The sequence below is a fragment of the Ctenopharyngodon idella genome, chromosome 6 (assembly GCF_019924925.1).
Source record: "Ctenopharyngodon idella isolate HZGC_01 chromosome 6, HZGC01, whole genome shotgun sequence".
Classification (NCBI taxonomy): domain Eukaryota; kingdom Metazoa; phylum Chordata; class Actinopteri; order Cypriniformes; family Xenocyprididae; genus Ctenopharyngodon; species Ctenopharyngodon idella.
Genome location: NC_067225.1, coordinates 12,171,036 through 12,197,210, shown reverse-complemented (window position 1 = coordinate 12,197,210; position 26,175 = coordinate 12,171,036). Strand labels below are relative to the sequence as shown.

Sequence of the window (26,175 nt, the reverse complement as noted above, 5' to 3'; positions counted from 1 at the left end):
AGCTCAAGGAAAAGCTGATTTCTCAATTCATGACCCCTTTAAAGGAACACTCCACTTTTTTGAAAATAGGCTCATTTTCCAACTCCCCTAGAGTTAAACACTTGAGTTTTACCGTTTTCGAATCCATTCAGCCGATCTCCGGGTCTGGCGGTACCACTTTTAGCATAGCTTAGCATAGTTCATTAAATTTGATTAGACCGTTAGCATCTCGCTCAAAAATGACCTTTAAGTCATGTTCCTTTAAGTGTCTTTTAACAGAACCAACTATGTACTAAGCAGTGAAAAAACACAAGAGGACAACCTGTGTGTGTGTGTTGAGCAGCTCTGATGGCGTTGAGTTGTTCATAATGTCTTTCTCATGTAGATCATCACAGCTCCGGATCCCACCACAAAAAGAAGAAGCGTCCCTCAGAGAGCCAGCGCTCGCTCCTGACGCCTCCTGAGCTGGCGGGATCTCCTCAGACGGCCGTGACGGCGATGGGTCTCCTGCAGGCCATCACCTCTCCCACGGCGGTGGGCACAGAGGCAGCGTATCCCTGCCTGTCCACGTCTAAGGAGCGTAGGAAGGACCATAGAGACTCCTCCTCCTCCAGGAAGCAACCACAGGTGGTGCGGGAGGGGCTTCCTGTGGTGGGCGAGGAGGTAGAGCTGGAAGGTGAGGAGATACTCGCATTATCCACGATCTCAGGAACCCAACAGGAAGTCAATGTTTTCATGATTGTTAGAGGGAACATTTTATTAGAGGCATTGTTTTCTGTGAATGTATTCATGTTCACAAGGATTTTGTCTCAAAACATTTTAAATAAAAATAAAATGTAAACTATGACAGAAAGTTGTTTTTGATCATGTCTAAATATATAGCCCAATGCAATACCTGATTAAAGGAATTCATTATGTCTGAAAACAACAAGTTTGATCAACCTAAAACGCTTGTCTGTAACGACGATTGTGTCCGTCAGTTCAATATGGAGGATGTCATGATGTGGCTGACAGCAGCGGCTCGTCCTCTGCTGATGACAGTGAATGTGGGAAACTCTTGATCCACGAATCCTCGTCTCAACACAGCAGCAGGAAGAAGAAGAAGAGCAAAAAGAGCAAGAAGAAGAAAGAGCGAGACCGACCGCGTGAGAAGAAGCACAGCAGTAAATCAGCCAAGAGAATAGCAGCAGGTACGAACGCAACGCTTCTGTGTGTCTTAATGTCTGTGTGCTGACCTTTGACCTCTGGCCACTCTTCTCTCAGCCAATGGCAGCACAGAATGGAGCACGTACACTACAGGCCATCACAGCCACGAGGAGAAGAGGAGGAAGAAAGAGGGAGGCAGCAAACGCAAGAGCAAAGACAAGGTGAGGAGAAGCACTGAGACACTAGATGAGCCTGAAACACAGAGACTGTCTCACTCACACTGTCTGTCTGTCTGTCGTGCAGAAGAAGAAGGTCTTGACGGCGTATCAGATCTTTTATAAGGAGTACAGAAACAGCATTCTGGAGGAAGAGCCGGGCCTCGGTGGGTTCATCTTCATCTTATCAATCAGCTTGTTTGTGTCTCTGTATGTAGATTATTAGCTTCAAGTCTCATATGTAAAGTGAACAACCACAGTTGAGTTTGTCTCCTAAACATGTTGCTTGTGCCTTTTCACTTTCAAGGATCGCAATGAAAACTGAATTGATTAGCCAATCAGAGTTGAGCTTGCTGTTTGCAATCTTCTGTCAATATGAGTTATTTTAACAGTGTCCATATTAGGGCTGGGACAAAAAAATCGATTCACGTAACTATCTGAATTTTTTTTGTTTACGATTTTAAAATAGATTTTTTTACTCCAGTATCGATATTAATTCAAATTATATTGCTTTATTTTAGCCCTTGCATATACACGAGGAGGACAGAAGTTACCCACTTTTGTTCAAACGGCAAAATGTGTTGTTATCTCTGAGTGTTACGCAAGCTAATATCCCTTTCAAGATACGTGAGAAAGCAATGAGGTTACCCGCGCTTCAATGAATGAAAAACGCAACACACAGTCAAATGAATTAATTGAAAAGCCCTCGCACATCAGATATCAGTGCTGAGAGAGAGTATAAGACTGCAGAGCTGCATGATTAATCTCAATTCAAACACCCACGCGATCTTATTCTTAAATGACAACAATTATTCATCGGTCTAATAAACCTTTAAAGGGTTAGTTCACCCAAAAATGAAAATTCTGTCATTTATTACTCACCCTCATGCCGTTTTCACCGTAAGACCTTCGTTGATCTTCAGAACACGAATTAAAATATTTTTGTTTAAATCCGATGGCTCAGTGAGGCCTGCATAGGGAGCAATGACATTTCCTCTCTCAAGATCCATAAAGGTGCTAAAAACATATTTAAATCAGTTCATGTGAGTACAGTGGTTCAATATTAATATTATGAAGCCACGAGAATATTTTTGGTGTGCCAAAACAAAACAAAATAACGACTTATTTAGTGATGGCCGATTTCAAAACACTGCTTCAGGAAGCTTCGGAGCGTTATGAATCAGCGGTTCGGAGCGCCAAAGTCACGTGATTTCAGCAGTCTGGCGATTTGACAAGCGATCCGAATCATGATTCGATACGCTGATTCATAACGCTCCGAAGCTTCCTGAAGTAGTGTTTTGAAATCGGCCATCACTAAATAAGTAGTTATTTTGTTTTGTTTTGGCGCACCAAAAATATTCTTAATAATATTCCATAATATTACTTTTGAACCACTGTACTCACATGAACTGATTTAAATATGATTTTAGCACCTTTATGGATCTTGAGAGAGGAAATGTCATTGCTGGCTATGTAGGCCTCACTGAGCCATCGGATTTAAACAAAAATATCTTAATTTGTGTTCTGAAGATGAATGAAGGTCTTACGGGTGTGGAACGACATGAGGGTGAGTAATAAATGACAGAATTTTCATTTTTGGGTGAACCAACCCTTTAACAAAACCATATCGCAACAGTCAAATTGCTGAACCAGAGAGAGCAGTTGTTATAGGTGTAGTCTTTTCAACTTTAGTTTCATTATTTCTGTGAAACAATAGTTCAAATTATCATACAAGTACTGGGATAAAAGTTTATAGTTCAAATATAAACACTGATGTCTACGGTAGCGATCAAAATAGAGTAAATCACCTTTTGATTAAATAACATTTCAAATAACAACTGTATCAGTTACGTTGTTTCGCCACTAGGTGACGACAATAGACTAAAAATTTGTTTTTCTTTGAATCTTGAATCGTTCAAGATAAAGTAGTACTATAATGTATGATGCTTCTGAAATAAAACTCAGAAAGATCTGATGAATTGTTTTTGTGGTCAATATGACTCATCTTTTAATATCATGTACAGTCTGTGTAAGTGTATGATTCAACTGTTTCCCATGGTCTAGTGCTTAAAAAAACAAACAAAAAAACAAAGGAAAATCGCAAGGTAATAGCAACATCGAATCGGCACCCAAGTATCGTGATAGTATCGAATCGGGAGATAGGTGTATCGTCCCGGCCCTAGTCCATATGCCACAGTACCAGTTTTGCTAGACATTCACCCTGAAATTAATTACAAACCACAGTCTATTCTTCTGTTTTTAAACATTTATTTTTAAAATCGCGAGTGCAAAAAGTGTGGAATCAATAAGATTTTTTTTTTAAATGTCTTTGAAAGAAATCTCTTACGTTCACTAAGGAAACAGAAATATTGTGAAATATTATTACAATTTAAAAGAATTGTTGGCAACACTTTATAATAAGCATACAGTAATAAAGTACAAATCATTTGTAAACTATAGTTAATTCATAGTTTATATATTGGAGCCTCTACATTGTTAATATTTTAATAGGCTATATACATATTCTTCATTCATTATCACTGTAATAGAATTGTTTAATAAGCTCATAAAAATAGTTAATGTTTTTATGCTTTAACAACTTATTAACCAATTAAATGATGTACAGTACTTTGTGTTCCTTAAAGTGTTTAGTCTTCAGTGTCACATGATCCTTCATAAATCATTCTAATATGCTGATTTGCTGCTCAGTTATCAGTCTATTAATAATGTTGTTGTTTTTTTATCAATGTTGAAAACTGTTTTTGCTTCATATTTTTGTGGAAAGTACATTTTTTCAGGATTCTTTGATGAATAGAAAGTTCAAAAGAAAATTTATTTGAAATAGAAATCTTTTGTAACATTATAAATGTCACTTTTGATAAATTTAATGCATAATAAAAGTACTTCTATTCTTTTAGAAAAAGATCTTACTTTCTCCAAACTTTTAAATGTTAACACTAACCCCACAAAAATCTGTTTTCAACATTGATAATAATCATAAATGTTTCTTGATCATCAAATCATCATATTAGAATGATTTCTGAAGGATCATGTGACACTGAAGACTGGAGTAATGATGCTGAAAATTCAGCTTTGATCACTGGAATAAATTACAGTTTACTATATATTCACATAGAAAACTGTTTTTCACTGTTTTTACGGTATTTTTGATCAAATAAATGCAGCCTTGGTGAGCAGACGAGACTTCTTTTAGAAACATTAATAATCTTACAGACCCCAAACTATTGACCAGCAGTATATGTGAATATTTATTGTGTGTGTTTATTTGAACTCAGATTTTGGGGACTTGAGCAAAAGACTCGCTGATGCCTGGAAGCAGCTGCCAGAGGGAGACAAACAGGTGCTGAACATCATCATTACCCATCATACACCTGTGTGAAGTGTGTTTGCTGTCATCGTGCTGACAGATTGATGGTTTTCAGGTGTGGCGAGAGAGATCGGAGTACCTGCAGCGTAAGCAGTTGAAATCGGAGAGCGTGAAACACGTCAAGCACGTCAAACAGCAGCAAACGTCACGACCGCTCAAAGACAGCAGCAGGGTTAAAGGTCAGCAGTCAAATCCCTTCAGGTCACTGATGTCACTGTCAGCGCTGACGTGTTTGGTGTTGATGTTTGGTCAGGTCATCATTCAGGTGCGGCCGTGACTCCAGCAGGAGGTGCCGTTTTGCTGAAGAGGCCGGAAGCAGCAGTCGCTCCCATCCAGAACGGATCAGCGCCGCGGCCTGCAAACACAGCCACGTTCTCTCCGCTCCGAGACCCGGACGTGGACCCCATTGATGCGGCCGCTCACCTGCAGCTGCTGGGAGAGTCTCTGTCTCTGATCGGACGCAGACTGCAGGAGACAGAGGTGCACACACACACACATTAAAGTCACACTCCATATCATAACCACCAGTTTCAACACACTACTAACTCAACCAGGCCCCGCCCCTTTATTTTGCATATGCCTTGGGTGGTAATTGTTTAAATGAGGAATATTGTGACATGTTCATTCCTGGAAGAAAACTCGACTACATTGGAGGAGTTTCAGGGAGTTCAGAAACAGTGACACTGATATAGAGAAGAACTGGAAGTTTGCAGAGCTTTTTCATGATCAAACAGCAACATTACACACTGAAGAAAGATGAACAAAGCATAATAGATCCTCTTTAATCACCTGCTGAAGTGGGTGATCACGCAGGTGTGTTTAATGTCTAACTGGTGTGTTTCAGGGGATGGTGACTGTGTCGGGTTCTCTGTCGGTTCTCTTGGACTCGGTGTTGTGTGCTCTGGGTCCGCTGGCCTGCCTCACCACTCAGGTCCCAGAACTCAACGGCTGCCCACATCATGTGCTGGTACTGACCATTCATCACTTTAATTACATAAACATCAATGAGCCAAATGACTTGAACTCTCACTCTGTATCTCTGTTTGTGATTAGTCAAACACTCTGGATAACATCGCCTACGTGATGCCGGGTTTATGAAGGATACCGACCGTGACGATGGAGCTCCTGCGGTGTCTCCACTGGCTCTGATGAAACCATCGACAAAAGACTTTAAGACTTGCGCAGTTTTGCACTGGACAAACTCACAGACACTTCAACTTTTAACCTGCTTCTTAAACCTGCGCTCCATTTTTATCTGATGTTGATTTTGTATTTCTGTTGTTTTTCTCTCAATAAAATCCATTTTAGTATGTTCTTTTAACTCTGGGGTGGACTGTTTTTTAAATTTTATTTTTGGTTTAAATAGTTTGTTTAAAGTCACCATGAAATCAAAATGGACCGTTGTTGTTGTTTTTTTTTGTTTGTTTTTTAATGGAATATTAGTAATCGGGGCAACCTGTCACTCACATGAGATCCACCAATAGCAAACCACAACCATCCAATCAACTACCCACGGATAAAATCAAGCCCCGCCCTACATTGTTCTTGTTCCAGAAGCTGTTTTTCTACAGTCGGTACAGTTCTACAGTCGGTTGTCTCTTTCGGCTGTCATGATGCAGAGTCTCTCTAAGCGAGTTAATTAAAAGTGAACTCTAACCCTATCAAAATAAAAATGTCAGATGTTTAAAAGAAACTGTAGATACGGTGTCTGTACACACAGGACGTGTTTAAGAGATCAAAATCTAGACAGAACTGAGCTCATGAGAGACTTGAAATAAAATAAATGTAACTTTTATAAACATGTTGTCTTGAAAAGATGACTGTGAAACTGTGAGACATCACAATGCCCTTACCAAAATTAACCGTAGTTTTACTACAAATAAAACACTAAAAAAACATGGTTAATCTAGTTAAAACATGGTAATCACAGATTAACCATGGTTTTGCTACACTAACCATAGTTTAACCATGGTATTGAAGTAGTAAAACTGGTTATACAAATGGTAATCAATCTGCCAAAAAAAAAAAAACATGGTTGCTACACTTTTACTATAATAAAACCATGGTTAATTTTCATAAGGGTGGCCCTGCAAATCAGACTAGTCTTGATGCTGGTTTTAGAGGGGGTTTCAGTTTTTCAGCTGGTCAGGGTGGGAAACCAGCTAGACAAACCTAAAAATGAACCCCAGCAAACCAGTTGTTCTGGGTGTGGCTGCATCAGTGTGATTCACACGCATGCCGCACAATCATTCCTCCACCCCAACTGCAAGTGAGGAGATGAGGGGTGTGGCGCATCGCTGAAGGGACATGAGAGAAGACACAGGGAGACTCTTCATACCAAGATCAGGAGAGAGAGAGAGAGAAGAGATTGAGAGACAGCCGGACAGACACTGACCTATCTGACACACACACACACACACATATGGATTTCTCTAATCAGGGTAAGACTGTAAATTTACATTCTTACTCATATGTTCATGTTATCCTGCAGTACAGTGAGGGGTTTAAAATGAGTAATTTCATTAAATGAATAATTTTATTAAATGTTTTTAAAATATTTCATGACAGTGAGGAGAAACACACTAGATTAATTACCTATTTAATTTATAATTTCTATTACTAATGCGTGAGTGTGCGTCTGTTCTGCTGAATGTCGTGTAACTGGACTGACAGGTGTCTCATATATGGGCATGTCTGAGGACTTCAACAGATATTAATCACTTAAACCTAAAAATAGAGTCTGAAACTTGAGGTGGGATTCTGAACCTTTGTTAAATGTATGATTTTACTACACTAATATTTCCTCATCTTCTAGTCTATGTTTTATCAGTGTCTGATTGTTTCTGGAGGCTCAAAGTGTGTGATGTTCTTATGTTTCCTGTCTGCTGTCAGTGACATCACTACTAAAACTTTGACACTGTGTTCTTGTGATGTCATCAATCAATTATTGTTGCCTTGATGTAATTTTACTGCATCCAATAGTCAATAGTCACTGGACCTCAAGTGATTGGCTCAAACCAATGCGTAGAGCACCCATAAGAAAATATGGTCGTATGGGAGTGAGCAGCTGTGAGAGGGACGAATGAGAATGATTTCAGATGAGCTGTAGGTGTCTCGAGTTCGACTGATTTTTGTTCTGTCTCTGTCTTTCAGTCTCTGTGGAGCGGGGTATCGGTCCTCGGGGCTCCCTCTCTGAGCTTTGTTTGGTTTTGGTTGGCAGCATCGGCTGTGGAAAGACCCTGACAACAGACACCCTGCTGGGTCAGAGATCGGGTCTGGAACCCCCGGCCTCTACACGTGTGAGTCAGATAAGGCGAGACTGTCAGAGGGCCGGAGGCTGAGCATTGTGGAAACCCCTCGCTGGTACTGGCGGGGCAAGGAGTTGGAGGCCGACATCCAGGAGGAGACCCGGCGGTCCCTCAGCTTGAGTGCATCCGGACCCTTCGTCTTCCTCTTTCTCATTCCCATCGGGGAGTTTACGGAGATGGAGCGGCGCATCCCAGATCAGCTGGAGCACATGTTTGGGCAGTCGGTGCTGGGTCACACACTAGTGCTGCTCACTTGTGGCGATTACCTGATGGGCCGCAGTCTAGATGACTACCTCAAGAAGGAGGAGGGGCTGCAGGAGGTGGTGAGGAGGTGTCGCGGCCACTGCCATGTGATCAATAACCGCAGACCAGACGACAGACAGCAGGTCGTCACTCTACTGAGAAGGTGAGGCACTGGGGCTACAGGTGTCTGACTGAAAGCTGATTGGCCTCTTCCTTCATCTATGGTTGCTGATTGTGGTCTCTTCCAGGGGTGTCCAGTCCTGCTCCTCAAGGGCAAGAGCAGAGTTTAGTTCTTACACTAATTAAACACACCTGAACCAGCTAATCAAGGTCTCCAGGTTCACTACTTCCAGGCAGGTGTGTTGGAGCCAAACTCTGCATGAACGTGGCCCTTGAGGAGCAGGATTGGACACCCCTTGGCTGCGCTTCCCCAAAAGCATTGTAAGCCTATGTCAGGGTACCTCAGGTCCGGCCCTACAGAGTTTAGCTTCAACCCCAATCTAAAGACACCTTACCAAGCTAATCAAGATCTTCAGATTTGCTAGAAAATTACAATTAGTTGAGTTTGATCAGGGTTTGAGCTAAACTTTGCACTGCAATGGCCCTCCAGAACCGGATTTGAGGAACTGTGGCCTAAGTACATAGCAGAAACCATTGCCACGAATGGTCTTTACAGTCTACTTGTGCTTACAGTGCTTTTGGAAGTGCAGCTCTGGTCTATTCTGATTTGGTTTTCAGTTCTGATCTTTAGGACTGACTGACCAACCGCACTATCCTTTACCAGCACTCAGATCAGATGCATTTGTTGGGGCAGTACAATCAATACTGAAAGAAGAAAAATGTGGGTGAAGATAGAACAGATGTTTATCATGACAGTGTCACAGTTGAGACCAGTTCATTCAAATCCGAGTCCAGGCCGAGACCAGAGTAGGTTGTGTCTTGGTCAAGACAGAGATCGAAAGAGGGTCTGAATGATTCAGATAGTGTAATTATGCTTTCCTTGTCCAATCCTGCTCCTGGGAGGCCACTGTCCTTTCAAAGTTTAGCTCCAACTCACTTGCCTCAAAGTTTCTATTTAGTCTGAAGTCGGATTAGCTGGTTCAAGTGTGTTTAATTAGGATTGGAACTGAACTCTGCAGGACAGTGAACTTCCAGGAGCAGGTTTGGATTCTCCTACTTTGGGGTCAATGAAGTCTAGTTTTGCATCAATGTCACGCAAACCTCCGCAGCACAAAACACAGTGTGCTCCAGTCCACAGACAAGATAGAACAGAGCGGATCATACGCACAAGTCAGCACAGACCACAAAACATATGTGCAGTGTTTTAGTATTTGAAAGTGGACTCCCTATTGATCAGTTTCAAGTCAATGCCAAGCCCAAATGCACCTGAGTCCACAAAAATATGGTCTTGAACACATTTATGTTGTGTATTGAACACATTTATATCTAGACAGTAACATGTTTGATGGTGAAATAAAAGAAATTACTCATCTTAGAGGTCACGCTGTAATGGATGGGATAATGTTTTATGTCAAAGTACAAATTTTATGATTTTGAGACATGTTTACCTAGTTTCTTGTGTCACAGGCAGAGCAGATGATACAGAGGAACGGAGGATTTCACCTGCTCAGAGATGAGGAGACACGTGGGAAAGACGTCAGAGAGGACAAGGAGGAGTTGAAAACAGAGATGAAACTCAGTGCAGCAAGAGACACGATGTGGAATGGAGGCATCAGAGGAAAACAAACAAAAATCAACACATTTGACAAACACACAGAGGATACAGTAAGTGATGGAATGATTGAGAGACAGCTGATTAATGGACTTCAGTCACAGCAGCGGGAGTATGAGGAAACACACAACCAACACTCACCGCTGGAGAGAAGCCCAAGCTTCAAACTCACCAAAGGTAATAAAGGAAATAAACCAGAACAAATGCACATAACTAATCCAGAAGTTTCCTGTCCAGCTCCTGAAGGGCCTCCTTCCAGCAGAGTTTAGATCCAGTCTCAGTTAAACACACTTAAACCAGTTAATCAAGGTGTTCAGGATCACTGGAAATTTCAGACAGGTGTGCTGGAGCTAAACTCTGCAGGAAAGTGGCCCTCAAGAAGCAGGATTGGACACCCCTGAACTAATCAATCCAGTCACACAAAATCTAATGCAAAGAAGATATGCTGATGCCAATTGAATGAAGAGAGAAATGTTTGTTTGAAACGATGCTCATATATAAGATGTTGTATTCATTTGTAACTCTAGAGGGAGCCATTCTCAGTCAGATGATGGAGGTGCCAGAGGTCCAGTACAGCCAGAGCTTCACCAACACTAGTGGGTTCATAACATTGACTCACATCTAGTTTGTTCTGAGTGTTTTCTTCCTGTCTGGCATGAAAAGAGTCTCTGTGATCTTCTAGTCTGTAATCTTCAGGTTCAGGTCTCTTCTTCAGGGATTTTTCTTCAGGGAGTGTGTCCTGATACTTATACATTTGCTTTGTTTCTCATTCAAGTCCATCACAGTTTTAAGAAGGTTTCGGATGACTTAGAAACTCTCTCTTCTGTATCACCATCATCCTCATATTCCTCCTCTGATCTTCTGAACGATTCTTCGCTGCCTGAGTTGAGAATGGTTCTGCTGGGTCACCGTGGTTCTGGGAAGAGTGCGGCTGGGAACATCATTCTGGGGCGTGAGGAGTTTGAGGTGCATGGAGAGGATGTCAGAGCGGCTGCTCAGCAGTGTGTGAAGGCCAGAGCACTCGTGGAGGACACACGGGTCAGTATCACTGTTGAAGGGGTTTGCTTGTGTCATGTAAACATCTTACTGTGATTAAGTCCTTACTCTGATTATTAAAAATGTAGACGTGGTCACTGTTTAAACATCACATTCTGAAGCTGAGGACATGTGATTAAACCTTTTTTCTGTCTCCTTCAGGTATCTGTGATTGATACACCAGACTGGTTTCAGTCAGAAAGATCTCCTGAGGAGGTGAAAGCTCAGATTTCCTCATGTGTGGCCCTGTCGGCCCCAGGCCCTCACGTGTTCCTGTTCTGTGTCCCTGTCGACCGGCCCACTCACTCCGAGATGCCGGCCCTGAGAGCGCTGGAGGGCGTGTTCGGACCTGACGCCGTCCGCCGGCACACGATCGTCCTCTTCACACGCTCAGAGCTGCTGCCGGAGGGAGCGGCATGCGTGGAGGAGGTGGAGGCGTACATCAGTTCCCGACGGCCTGAGATGCTGGAGCTGGTGCAGAGATGCGGCGACCGCTATCACGTCCTACAGTCAAAGTCACGTCAAATCAGCGGTGTCAAGGAGCTGCTGGAGAAGGTGCAGCAGACTGTGAAGGAGAGTGGAGGAGGTTTCTACAGCTGCTCGCTCTACCAGCAGAACCAGGAGGAGGTCAAGACCATCAAGAGAGACAGACAGAACCAGTCTCACACTCTGGACGCTTTGAGAGAGACAGAGGAAGAGGAGGAAGTAATGTCCGCAGTGGAGAAGAGCGACTGTCTGGTCTCGGCTGCGCCGGCTCCGTCGCTACTACATTCCATGTGGGAGAGGACGAGCTCAGGTGCGAGACGGGTGCCGAAGCTCCTGGCCGTGGGGGCTCTGACTGGAGCGGCACTGGGCGTGTTCCTCGCAGGAGCTGTAGGGGGCGCTGTAGGGGCAGCGGTGGGCTCTGTGGTCACTGAGGTCGGAAGACGGAGATTCATTAAACAGAAAACAGAGTGATTCCAGAAATAGACGGACAGTCTGATCTGCTCTGTGAACTGTAAAATCATTCCCACATTTGTGGTTTCTTGCATCACGTCATGTCTTGCATATTCATCTTTTAGGTTTTGAATTTAAATGTTTCCAGACCACTCTAAATTCAGCTGATTCTTCACCAGCAACTCCATGAACACAAGAACAAATCATCTTCAACATGTTCACAGCCTTTCTTTCATTTCTGTAACCATTCATTTATAACACCAGCGTAACATGTTCTGTTTCTTGAAAAGAATAAAGCGTCACTGTAATTTATCACTAGATGTGTTCCATCCTGACAATGCAATATTTATATTGTAATAAATCCATTAATGTGAACAAGTGATACGTCATCACTTCTACTAATCCAGCTGACCACACTTCATATATATTGATTAAAATATATATTAAACAGAAATGGGGGGGGGGGGGGGGGGTATGTAGTGTTCAAAAAAGTAAACGATAGATAAAAACTCCAATAAATCTTTATATTTGCTTTATAGTTTCTTCAGACAGATTGACGTTCTCTCAACTTTATGAGGTGCATCCTGTGATGCTTTTGAAACTTTGTGTCCCAATAATGTTGATGCTCACCTATTTCAGTTACATAAATACATAAATTCAGTCACCTATGTCCAAACATTTGACTGGTGTTTTTTAACTGTGTTTACAATTGCTTTAGAAGCCTTAGAAACTGATTATGGTAAGGGGTGTTACATTTTCAACACACGCTTGAGGTGTTTGGCCAATCACAGCGCACCAGGTCAGCTGGCCAATCAGAGCACTCTGGGCTTTTCAGAAGGAGGGGCTTTTGTAGAAAACCTTTGTAGGTACTGCAGGAAAGTACAGTATGTGAAAAATAATGTTTTTTGAGCATTAAAACATGGTAACCTATTCTGTGACATCCAATAAACAAAATAATGAACTTTTAAAATATCATATGACCCCTTTAAGAGTATTATTCTTCAAGTTTACACAAAAAACTGGCATTTCTGTCAAAATGTCATGAATCACCGGTTGGGTAACCCTGTGTCAGAGTGTACTGGGTGTGTGTGTATGTGTGTGACCTTGGCCAGAGGAAGTGCTCAGTGTCATCAGGGATGTCGTAACCACGGCAACCACTGCAGGCATGATGAAATTGTGCAGGTGGCTGAGCGCAGTGCCAACAAGAGGGTGTGGTACCCATAATGCCCTGCTCCAGGGGCATCAGGGGGTTTTATCTCGGTGTCTCACACCAGTCCTCTGCCCACCCCAGAGGCCTCGGTATCAGAGCACATAGAGACGGGAAACACTCGCAGCAAAGTCCTTGCGTATCCCTGAACTATGTGAGCGTGTCTCGTCATGTGACACACGGCGTCCTGAGGCCCACGCGGGCGTTTGTGGCATGTCATTCAACCAAGCGTTATGCAAGTTTCCCTTCCTGCCATGCGGTCCACAGGAGTGAGTGTGTGTGTTTGGCAGATGGGCAGAAATGGAGAGGATGATTTTCACTTTTTCATTCTTCCCACCTTTTCATAACTGCGCGGTCCATGTCAGGAAGTCGGTTGGCTGGCGATGAGACAGCAGCAACTGTATGTGCTTCCTGGACACCTGATATGACGAGAGAGACGAGATGCAGTCAAACCCCCAGCAGATACCCACAGATGACCTCTGACCCCACACATACACACACCCGCTGCCACAACTGCAGTGGGAAAAACAGCGCAACACGGCTGAACAGCGTCATAGTTTTTCCATCCCGCTCGGATTCTCACAATTCGGTCATGGATAAACTGCATCCGGCTACAGGACGGGCCTTTTTTTTTTTAAACAAAATGATTTTCCTGTCCCAGCAGTCTATGATGAAGAATCTTGGAAAATCCTAATCACACAAGGGCCAGAGGACGCCGCTCCGGACGACTGGCTGAGGGACACAATAAGTGCAAGAGACACGTCTACCCTTGAGAACGCGGATCCTCCGCTACAGCACTACATGCAATTAAGTAAAAAAAAAAAAATAAAAAATAATAATAATAAAAACATTTTGCAGCATTAGTTGTGTTAGTAAGCAAGTGACTCTTTGAAGCAGTCGCCATGAAATCAAAATCGACTATTCTTTTTTTTTTTTTATTATGGAAAATAGCAGTTTATTATAAAAGATTTACTAGTGCACATCCTTGTTTTAAAAATTAATGCCTCGTAATCTTTAACCAAATATATTTTTCTTCCGCAGTATTTTTTGTTTTGTTTTTCAGTACAAATATTGAAACATTCTTAAATCAAGAAGCAAAATGGCTTGAAATATTAAGTCTCGTTTCCTGAAAAAATTATCAAAATTAAGTGAGTTTATGCTTAAAACAAAAAATATCTGCCAATGGGGCCATAAATATAAACTAACTTTGTTTTAAATTGTTTATTTTTCTTATTGACCTATATATATATTTTTAAAAACCAATAAATGACCATATACTAGTAAAAAGATCTGAGGGTTCAGGAAATGTGAACACCTGTGTTGATCCACATCCTTGACCCTTTTTAAGCGAGTGGATTACATACTTTAGGAGGAAATGAATGGGAACAACATAATTCAACTTTAGTCAAGACAACATAGTATATTTAAAATAACTGTTTTGGACGTTACACTGACATTAACATAACACCTAAACAAACAAACAAACAGACAACAGAGCTTTTTCAAATAATTTGATTACAGTCATTTTAAAACAGAGTGAAATACCAAGGTTTTCTGTGATGATGTGTGCTAGCAAAGTAGGCTAATCAATTAGCATGCTACCTGCAACTGAAAACACACACACACACACACACTCACAAAAAAAGACGACATAGCAGCCTCAAATGATGTCACTAACCTTGAAAACTTGATCAAAAACTGTCAGATCCAATGATCATTTCATTCCCAAAAGTGCTCACTGTATCCTCCGGTACCTTGTAAACAATTTTGTTTCCAGACAGACAGATAAACACCTGTGTGTCTACTATGGTAGCCATGGTACTTTACCCTCTGAAGAGATGTAAAACCAGCCAATCGCATTCAATCTGAATAAAGTTCAGTGTGTGTGTGTGTAGTTTGTGTTCTGTTGATGAAGACCAGTAGTACAGCTGTAACACTAATTTAGCCGGTTGATGAGCTTACAAGCTTGTGCCACAAAACTACATTTCACATCATTCTCTGTGGGTCAGTTACACATATAATGCTCATCCTTCATTATCTTACACTATTCCTAAAAACTTCCTGTGTTTATTAGGAAGTGAAAATGAGAGAGAGAAATCTGAAACTGTATTTTATTCAGACCAAGATCAGTTGAATTCCAAACTGAGGAGGATAACAAAGCTTCACATCATCCAAACGAAGGGACTAACAAAGAGAATCTAGAACACACTGAAATCAGAGTGTGATGTGGATCATGGAAGTGAGCTGCCATCATTAGCTCTTCTACGGGCTCTCAGGTCTTCTGTTCAGCTGTAAACAGCTCTCCGTTAGTCTCCATTTAGCAGGAAAGAGTCAAAAGATCAACACATTATTAAATAATCCAGTCAGAGTGCTTGAGACTGTGGTAAGTGTGAAGTTTGTACCCGTGATCGCATGTTGCCGTCTGACACAAGGAACCCACAGACTATTTATTCCCTGTCTGAGCGGCTGTGTGTTACAACTCCTCGAAATATCAGTGAGAGGAAATTAAATGGAGAAGTGACAGACGTGAAGCATTATGTGACACGATTCAACACATGAAACATGGACCAGGAACACAAGCCATGAAGTTAACAATGAATTTAAGTAAATTCGCTGTCATTCCACACAAAAGGTCAATGTTTTCGTCAAGAGTTTATACGCATTGAGGGTTGAACACCCATCCCATCGTCTCCAGTGTGTTAGTTTGTGGTTGGTCGGTATTGGTCACCGCTGGTAACTGCTTTCTGTGACCGCTAGTATCTGTTCCTGAACCTTCTCTGTGATCCCGCTATGTTTCGTCTCAATGCCGCAGGTTCGAGGACCTGAGCTCTCCTCACTGTCCGTGTCGCCGTAGCAGCTGGATCCAGACGACGCCGTCAGCACCATCATGGAGTCCATGGAGTCTCTGTTTTTGCAAGACGGGGAGCTGCCGTTTCCCAAATCCTCGCTTTCATCCTTCCTCCCATCCTGAGCCTCTGGCACACCGTCCGTTGTGCTTTTACACGCCTGATCGCTCGTCTGGTCATTCAGCAGCTGGACGAGGAAGTTGATGTACTTCATGGCGAGTCGTAGTATCTCGTTCTTGCTGAGCTTCTTGTCGGGCGGGTGGGTCGGGATGAGTTTACGGAGCTCAGAGAAAGCGCCGTTTACGTTCTGCTGCCGCCAGCGCTCGCGGCTGTTAGTGAAGACGCGCCGAGCCAACTTCTGAGGAGGACCTGAAGCAGAACCACATGTGACATACATCTGAGCACAGAAACATGGAGCATCGGGTTCGTTTGGTTTCATTTATGACGATGCTGAAGGGTTTTACAGTTAAACATATCCATGAATGAAATGATGTACCGTCATTGAGATCCAGTTCGAAGTGTGCGGACGGGCGTCTCTTCACACGAGCATTACTGAAGATCCCAAAGCTTCCAGATGGTCCGAGGAAAGAGCTGAGGGAAAGGGAGAAAACACTGCAAATAAGGAGAGAGCTTGAAGAAAAGAAATCTATAAAAGCAATCTGGAGTGTTTGATGAGCGTCTTTCACTGATTGGACAAACGTGACGCCTGCCATTCTTTCCTCATTACTGCCAAACAACTCAAATAGATCTGACTAGATCTGTGCTGCTTTGAGACAAAACTGAGACTGAAGGGGTGAAAGATTAGCAAGTCTCTGGTCTACAGCTGAAGAAAAACTTCCATCAACCATGTACCAACAACCCAGAACACAGAATACCATAGTAACCCCCAGAATACCGTAGCATTCCTGGAGTACCCTCTACACTGCACATTTTGATGTCTCTCTTATCTAACACACACATTTGAGATCTTGGAGTCTTTACTAACAAGCTGACCAGTTGAATGAGGTGTGTTTGATTAGGGAGACATCTAAAATGTGCTGTGGATACTCTTGACTAGGATTGGGAACCTGAGTTAAGCAATTAAAGGGAAAGGGATTTTTCACCCAAAAATGAAAATTGTGTCATTAATTACCCTCATTTCGTTCCAAAGACTTTCGTTCATCTTCAGAACACAAATGAAGATCTTTTTGATGAAATCTGAGAGATTTCTGTTGACAGCTACGCAACTGACACTTTGACGCTTCAAAAAAAGTTCATAAAGAGATTGTAAAACTAATCCATATGAATTGAGCGGTTTAGTCCAAATTTTCTGAAGAGATTCGATCACAACAGATTTAATTTAGGCTTTTATTCACATATAAACATTCATCAGTGAACAAACAGAAGCTCAACCAAACCTCTTGCTGAAACTCAAACGTGCTGCATAACACATGAGATTGAACCTGACTGGTTCTCGCACGCGTCAAGCAAACATGCTAACTGATGAATGTTTATATGTCGCGTCTCTTCAGAAAATTTGGATTAAGCTGCTCAATTCATACGGATTACTTTTACGATCTCTTTATGAACTTTCTGAAGCGTCAAAATGTCAGTTGTGTAGCTGTCTATGAAGGGACATAAATCTCTCAGATTTCATCAAAAAGATCTTCATTTGTGTTCTGAACAAATTTGGTTTGGAACGACATGAGTAATTAATGGCGAAATAATTGTAATAATAATTGTCGCTTCCATCTGAGCGTCTCACCTGCTGATGAAGGGGTGCGTCTGCAGGAAGGGTGGAGGCAGGAGGGCAGTGGGGGGTCCAGCGCCGGACAGCGAGGACAGTTGGGCCAGCCGCAGCTCTGCAGGGCCGTGCGGGAGGGTTGGTGCGGGGTGCAGGGCTGTCAGCGGGGCTGCCAGCATGGGGAGAGGGGGCAAGGGGGGTTTGCTGTGAGCCAGGCTGATGACCGGGATGTTGGGAGGGATGGATGTCGAGGAGGATGAGGACACGCGCTCGCCGCTGGAGACTGTAGATGTGGCTGGGGGGCTTCGCCGGGGAGGTGTCGTCGGATCCGTCTCAACTCCAGTAGCCTCGGGTTCAGTTGCGCCGGCAATTGTGTCCGTATGGCTCTCTGCATCACGAGTCACATTAGCATCAGGGGAGCCCGTGTGAGCAGGACTGACATGCTGGAGGACAGATGGAGACGCTGAGGAGGGTGAGACGGGTGACTCGTTTTTCTCCATCATGACCCGAGACTGTTGAGTTCTCCTGATGATCTCAGATTCTTTTCATTGCTCCTCATGTAGAGGTCTGCAGAGTCGCTTCTGTTTGGACCTGAAACAACAAAACAGGCAGATTTTACAAAGGCAGGAGCTTCTGAAGTCACATTATGATATTATAAATGATAAAGTATAAAGAGGCGTGTTGTAATTGTGAACAAAATCAGGCCAAAATAAAGTTTGCATCTGCCAGCAGGAGCGAGCTTTTCCGGAAAATTCCTTGGTGATTACATAATAGATAGCTGTGCTCTGGGAACGATGTAAATGGGGCCCTAAGAGTCGTGTTCACATTGTGGGTGAATTCGGTGTCACTCCACTTGTGAGTGTTTCATCCAGACAAACATTCACTGCTGAAAGATTCATTGAATCAGTGTGAACAGAACTGAACTCAACTAGTTTATTTGACACTGACAGCTCATCTGAGAAATAAAAATAAAAAAGAGGTACATGACAAACAGATGGATCATTAAGAGGATTCACTGTTAAAACTTTACAGCGTTCTGCATTCAGTACTGATGATCTCGGCCAAAACAACTAATCTGTCATTAATTGCCTTTTTGAGTTCATCAGGAACAGCTGCTATCCATGTTCACTCGCGTTAAGTTGTGTTGTTTCCAAATGTATGCGTAAATCATCTGTCAGTCATCCAGCTGTCTAGAGATCAGTACTAACGTCAGTCACTGATTGATCGATGGGTCGATCGCTATATGACAGACATGGTCAATGAAACGCCTCAGATCTCCTCACAGACACAGAGTGATTCAATACACGGTTCTTCCCTCTTTTAAACATTGAATGCTATTCCTTACATTCGGTTCCTCTTTCTGTCCAGTTTAACGAACTATTTCTCATAATGCCTGACGCCTGTAAACCGAAGATTTTACTACAAAAACATTCTAAGAAGCTCCATGTGTTTTCAGAAGGTCATTCACAGGATGCCTCACATATTCACAGGTCACGTTTCTTCCAAGCGTTCTTCCGACATTTCTTCCAGACGTCCGTGTCTGTCGTCGAAGTCTTTGATGTCCATGTCAGTTTTCAGGAACTTTCTTATCATCAAATAAGTTCCAGGACAATCAAAAAAATCCCTGTTTCATATTCAAGATACTCTATGAAGTTATTCAGACCATCAGCAGTGTGTTTGAAGAATGACCCATGCATCAAATCATTGGTCATCAAACGAACAGAAAGCGTGGTGAAGAGCTGCTGTGGTGCTGGTGCAAGATCTCGCTGGTCACTCACCGTGTTTGTGGTCACTTTCTCTGTAGTCAACGCGTCTCGGTGTTCACGCCGTCTGCAAAGCGATCACACACTCGTTCTCCTTGCACTTCCTTCCCGTTCCTGAGCGCTGTTCTCCACCAGTTTCTCCAGCATTGAGTGAAGTTTAGAGATGCGGCTGCGACACAGAGCGATGACCTCACTGCAGGAATGACAGACGACTGGAACATGCACTGATGTAAAAGTGATGCACATGTGCCCATGCGCCCGTACCCCCTCCCATCACCAACAGACATGGTGCTCTAGTGGGACACCAGTTGAGCTGAACTAGTATTGGACGAGAGCGTGTGCAAGAGAGAGAGAGAGAGAGTTAGAGACAGAGAGAGAGAGAGAGAGAGAGAGAGAGAGAGAGAGAGAGAGAGAGAGAGAGAGAGAGAGAGACAGAGAGAGAGAGAGATTTCCTCTCTCTGCTGGACAGGAGGATGTACTTGTACAATATGGTGATGTTGATAAGAGTAAAAAAAAGTGCCTGCAGGCCTGAGATAAGAGCCCCCCCACCCGTCGCTCTCTCTCCACGTCTCTCTCTCGCTGGTCAGCTTCAGACACTGAAGGTTCTTGGATCATGACCAAAAGGAAGCACAACTTACATCACAATTGAATAACATTGTAAAAGCTCTCTCTCTCTCTCTCTCTCTCTCTCTCTCTCACACAAACACACACACACACACACACACAGAGAGAGAGAGAGAGAGAGAGAAGTTGTACATAAATGAAAGTGAAGCAGCATTTCTTCTGTTCTAGAGTTTTGAGTGGAAACATTCAGACACGATGAATTATTAACCTGTTAACCCTCTTTTTGAGCACAGATCTGAACTTAAATGGTTGTAAAATTGGTCTCTTTTTATCTCAGATTATTGCAGAAGTGAAAGCACTTCAAAAAATGATCTTAACATTTTATTCAAAATATGGTCACACTTTAGATTAGGGTTCAATTCTCACTATTAACTAACTATTAACTACGAATTGCATCTCAAACTCCTAATTACTGCTTATTAATAGTTAGTAAGGTAGTTGTTAAAGGATTAGTTAAATTTAAAATGAAAATTAGCCCAAGCTTTACTCACCCTTAAGCCATCCCAGGTGTATATGACTTTATTCTTTCTGATGAACACAATCGGAGTAATATTAATGAATATCCTGACGCATCCAAGTTTATAATGGCAGTGAACAGGACCAATGGGTATAAAGCTCAAGAAAGTGCATCCATCCAAAGCAAAACGTACTCCACATGGCTCTGAGGGGGTAATAAAGGCCTTCTAATGTGAAGTGATGCGTTTGTGTAAGAAAAATATCCATATTTAACAAGTTATAAAGTAAAATATCTAGCTTCCGCCAGACCGCCTTCCGTATTCAACTTACGATAAAAGCTTAACTGACACGACGTTAGGTATTGGGTAGGATTAAAGGATGTAGGATATGCAGAAAAAAGGCATTAAAAAGTGCTTTATAAGTACTAATAAACAGCCAATATCCTAGTATATGCATGCTAATAAGCAACTAGTTAATAGTGAGAACTAGACTCTGAACTAAAGTGTTACCAAAAATATATTTTTTTACCAAATAATTTAGTGTCTAAAATTTGGTAGAAAATCAAAGCTGTATGTCTAACCAAGTTGCGTTCCAAATTTGAAGTTGATATCACAAAAATTGATCTGCTAAAAGGTTTAAAAGTACTGTTTCCATGTCCAATTCTGAAACGCATTTCACAGGATGAATTTTGAGTTTAAAGCTTTTGAATGATGCCTAATTTATGATGATTACTAAAACATGTGATAGGGGAAAAAATGCAATTAAAAAAAGCGCTACAGGACACAGTTAACAGGCTAAACTCATCGTCATTCACACAGAAATCATAATTCATAAGCAACTTCACACAAAAATGTATTCTAAATTCACAAAATCTAGAACCAACTGAAAGCACATGTGTGCAGACATCACAAACTCAGTGTTCTTACAAACTATGTACAAATGGAAAAACTATGCAATAATTATTTAAATAAGTGTAATAATCCTGAAGATTCACTATCATTAGAACAAGAGTCAGAACAAATGTGTGCTCACGCACCTGTCTCGTCACGCTCTAGCAGAGATTGAGATATTTTACTGTGCATAAACACTCAAATTGCATGAAATTATTAGTGAATAAGGCCTACAAATGTAAAAAAAATAAATAAGTAAATAAAATAAAATAAATAATAGTAATAATAATAATAATAATAGTAAAAATGTATAACTTTCCCGGATTTAACTTGAGATAACTCAAATATCCAAGTTTTCACTTAAAATTAAGGCAACACTTTAAGTTGAAGCATTTTTTTACAGTGCATTTTGTTTCATATATATATATAATATATATATATATATATATATATATATATATATATATATATATACACATACATACATACATACATACATACACACACATATACATATATGTATATATATATATTATATAAATAAAATTATTCAATTGCATCTAAAGAATCAGTTCAGAATCCAACATGAAGAATCAGTCAAGTGTCACAGATCCTGCTTCACCTTATCAGTCTGTTTGTGTGTGTGTGTGTGTGAGTGTGAGTGAGCGAGAGAGAGTGTGTGTGAACGTGTGAAGCAGCTGTGTTACGGTCGGTCGACTGCAAGTTCGCCGCCACGTCTGTGGAGATTTGCCTCAGGGTTAAATTAAGATTATGAGCTTAAACCGCACTGAGAAATGCTTCTCTTCATTTCCAAAAATATACGACCATCTTCAACGTTCAGTCAAACACACAGTGGAGCTTCAACTGTGAATCTGCCTTCATTTATTTCATAAAGCACAAAACTGGAAAGCCTTAGGCCTACTGGAGAAAGCCTTAGGTTTTACAAGGTCAATGTCTCAGGTTTGAAGTCACAGGTGCTTGTTTTCGCTAGCATTTGGATTCTGTTGGTTTCAGACGTCTTGTTCAAAACAGTCTTAAAATGAATTTTTCCTCTAAACTAACTTTCAGCATTATATCATCACATCGAGATACGAAGGTTAACCGAACACACCTCCGCTCACATCAGTAGTTTTACTCATTTTACTCGACATGGAGCGGGTCGAACCAGCTGAATCACTTTATCTCAGGATCTCTCCACTTGTTGGACACTGAACAGGGAAACTTCAGTGGTGTTAGGAGTCAGTATCAGTCCAACATATCAGTCAATGTTCAACAGATTTCTTTGTAGTCTATACAGAAATTCACTGGAATAACAAGTATGGCAACTAGCCCCAGTCCAAATGTAAATGACAGACTGAACTAATTTACACGATTAACATGAACACTGATGTACAAAATGTTTTCAGAAACATGCGACTGAACGTGTCTCAATGCACCTCTTTGTGTGAAAGTCAAACTGATGGTAATTATAGCAGCGAGCGTTTCCTCATGAGGGAAGAAATCGCAGCAATTGTTTGAATCAGGAGTCGCCCGTATTGTCCGTCTGTCTAAACACACGCAACAACAAAGCAGCAATAAATGACTGTGTGTGTGTGTGTTTATGTTTCATGGATATTCACTTTTCATCTGTGTAAATGATCTAACCAGCAGAAGGAGGGTTACGGAGAGGACGAGAGAGAGAGAGAGAATCACAAACTAAAACTCCCTCAGTGTGTCGAGAACACACACACACACACACACACACGCTTCATGTGCAATATATAAACTTTTCTTGCTAACTCACACTTGTGCTCGACACACATTTCCTCATCCATGTAAACACTATTGTGTGTCAGAGATACAGATCAGTGAAGCTTAATTGTTTAGGGCAATAAGACTGTGTGTGTGTGTGTGTGTGTGTGTGTGTGTGTGTGTGTGTGTGTGTGTGTGTGTGAGAGTGATAAGTGCTCATATGAGGTTAGTCAGTTCCTCTTAATTAGTGTTGTTTACAGAGTCACTCATCACTAGTTCTGGTGCTGTTAGTGATGAAACCTTCAGGACTAAAGCCTGGAATACACAACACTATACATCACACACTTGCCGACTTAGTAGATGGTTACAGACGAAAACTGGGCAGCATACGTTAAATAGACTGATCACACACTAGCAAAATTTCACTAACTCGTGCAGAAACGGTTTGTTTCTTTGAGATGCATGACAAATGAAAATAAAACGTGTTCTAAAATCGGCTCAAAATATCAAATGTCTGATATCTGATATCATCTGACCTGATGGAATCACAATCTGAATCCAAAAAATAAATAAATAAATCTGTGTTCATCATACACTACACGATTATGTGAAATCGGTCTGACTCCGACTGACCAACATGTGCTGACTGACTCGGACTTCCAACCAGCGTAGACTCGTCCAGACTGCAAATCGGGACAAAGAATCTGTACAGATAAATAGTGCAGTGTATTCCAGCCTTAAGATGTTAAAGTTGACATGAATGATTCCTCAACTCATGTGTGTTGAGGAGAGTTTGTTGCTGCTTTACTAAGATCAGACACCCCATTTTCAACACATCATAGAGGGAAAACAACAACAGACCAGTTATACTAGCAACACCCTAGAAACCAGCTGACAACCCCATAGCAACACCCCAGCAACCACCCACAACACCCAGGCATTGAGATGGTGAGATCTGCACACAAACACTTACATTTGCTTTCGAAACAAAGAAATCTAGTTAATATTATTAATAACAAAAAATATGATTTATTTAGAAGACAGTGTTCAAATGTCATAAGTACCGATTTCTGCCATGAAATAAAAAATAAAAAGGATTCTGAGGGAAATGTCAGAATTGTGAGTTATAAACTTGCAATTGTGAGGAAAAAAAAGTGATAAAGTCAGAAATGTGGGATAAAATTCTTTGAGTGTTTCTCACAATTCTGACTTTTCTCCCCCTCACAATTTCAAGTTTCTTTCTGAATTCTGAGAAAAAAAAAAAAAGAAAAAAAAAACCCTTACTTTATTTCTCACAATTGTGAGATATAAATTTGCAATTGCAAGTAATGAGTTAACCCTAAAAAGGGCGACATATCCTGGGGGATACAAACATTAAAATCCAAAATAAAAGTCATGTTTAAAAAAAAAAAAAAAAAAAAAAAAAAAAAAAATTTATATATATATATATATATATATAATTTTTTTTTTTTTTTTTTTTTTTTTTTTATTCCATGGCAGAAACAAGCTTCCATGACTACAGTTTTCAAATATCAAATCCTACATTTGATTAAAAACACGTCAGCTCTGATGTTGAGTCGGTTTTTAGCCAAAAAACTTGACAATGAAACATTATTTAGCACATGTGGACTAAAACTCAAGAGCCGATTGCACACACCATGCGGTTTGATAAGATGCAGAAACCATTGCGCTTGCTCACATCTGCATGTATGATTAAATATATCCTTCACGCATGGCTGCTCTTGTGCGAAACGGCGAGAGAATCAGACTTTACCGAGCGCTCGACTGACCAATCCAGATTCATTCAGACAACACATCAAATATAAATCATTACAGTGCACGCCATTGGTCAGCGCTCACTGAAAACGAACAGACTTTCACAGATAAAGATTGTGTCTGCGCTGCTGAGCATCGAGTACCCAGGATGCACCTGGAGCAGCAGAGGGAGGATGTCAGCGACAGCTGTTTCCTGTCCACACTTCCTGCTGGAGCGCTCGGGGCGGGAGGCTTGATGTTGAGGGTTTGGCGAGACCGTCGGCCATTTTCCAAACAGGATATATCTGCCGTGGTCACAGGTGTGAGCGCACGAATGCTCATTATTCATAACTCATTTCTTAATACGCTGTGAAGGGGCCGGCGGGTTTCCGATTAACAACGTGGAGCCGATGGGACGGGGCCAAATTCACTTTAACATCATTCAAAAGGACAGCGGGAGTTCAAATTTACAACTTGAATGATAACGTGTAGATAAAGACAGAATTATAGTGAATTATTTAGAGTGCCCCTATTATGCTATTTTTAAAGGTTTCTAATTGTGTTTTGGAGTCTCCTACAATAGGTTTACACACATCAAAGGTAAAAAAAAAAACCCAAACAAACAAAAAAAAAAAAAAAACACACACACAAACTCTTAATTTTCTCATAATATCCATTGCAGCATCAGCTCTTTTCTCACAGTGTCTGAAATGGTTAGTTCCACGATCCGGTCTCTCTAAACCCCGCCTTTCTAAGAGCTGCTCTGATTGGTCAGCTAGCCCAGTCTGTTGCGATTGGTCAGAAACCAAACGCTCATTATCATATCTGAATTTCAGCTCTTCCTCAGCTCTTGATACAAACAGTAACGATGGTGTCGGTTTTTCCATATCAATATCAGAATCTTCTCGACATGAACAACACGAACCAAACTCTTCCAGTCTCAGATACAACTACAGTGATTGAGGGCGGGGCAAAGCAGACGCTGTCCAGCCAATGAAGACCAGAGGCTGGCATTATGCAAATTAGTTACCAACCTACGTACTTTCGAGCAGGAAGTGAGACTGAATTACTGAGACTGACACGTTTCAGTTCAGAATCACTTTTGGGAGACAATTTATCTGCACTTGGATCTTTGAAACTTTGCAGACCTTTTACATTCATATGCTGTATTACACACTACATGAAAGGGAATATCCCA

At 41.5% G+C, this 26,175-nt stretch overlaps 3 protein-coding genes across 5 annotated transcripts in view; 1 reads left to right on the top strand and 2 right to left on the bottom strand.

Moving 5' to 3' along the window:
* Positions 1–443, bottom strand: part of LOC127514868 (protein-glutamine gamma-glutamyltransferase 5-like) — a 28,107-nt gene extending 27,664 nt beyond the window's left edge. The window contains exon 1 of the mRNA XM_051898122.1: positions 302–443. Within this exon, the coding sequence (XP_051754082.1) occupies positions 302–346 (45 nt within the window). The 5' untranslated portion in view covers positions 347–443. The remainder of the gene's footprint in view (positions 1–301) is intronic.
* Positions 444–5,904: 5,461 nt separating this feature from the next.
* On the top strand, positions 5,905–12,954 carry LOC127513829 (GTPase IMAP family member 9). 2 transcript variants are annotated; one of them, XM_051895911.1, is made up of 5 exons: positions 5,905–7,169; positions 7,882–10,188; positions 10,539–10,607; positions 10,787–11,049; positions 11,209–12,954. In XM_051895911.1, exons 2-5 carry the CDS (start codon positions 9,876–9,878, stop codon positions 12,001–12,003), a joined length of 1,440 nt encoding a protein of 479 aa, XP_051751871.1. In that variant the 5' UTR covers positions 5,905–7,169; positions 7,882–9,875; the 3' UTR covers positions 12,004–12,954. The 2 variants fall into 2 exon arrangements, with proteins under 2 accessions (XP_051751871.1, XP_051751872.1); XM_051895912.1 differs by having other exon boundaries at positions 10,539–11,049.
* A 1,629-nt stretch (positions 12,955–14,583) lies between these two features.
* Positions 14,584–20,128, bottom strand: lyl1 (LYL1 basic helix-loop-helix family member). Of its 2 annotated transcripts, none has more exons than XM_051895927.1 (4): positions 19,537–20,128; positions 17,780–18,349; positions 16,532–16,626; positions 14,584–16,404 (listed from the first exon to the last, which is right to left on the bottom strand). In XM_051895927.1, exons 2-4 carry the CDS (start codon positions 18,259–18,261, stop codon positions 15,914–15,916), a joined length of 1,068 nt encoding a protein of 355 aa, XP_051751887.1. In that variant the 5' UTR covers positions 18,262–18,349; positions 19,537–20,128; the 3' UTR covers positions 14,584–15,913. The 2 variants fall into 2 exon arrangements, with proteins under 2 accessions (XP_051751887.1, XP_051751888.1); XM_051895928.1 differs by lacking the exon at positions 19,537–20,128 and adding an exon at positions 19,239–19,525.
* Between the last annotated feature and the right edge of the window lie 6,047 nt (positions 20,129–26,175).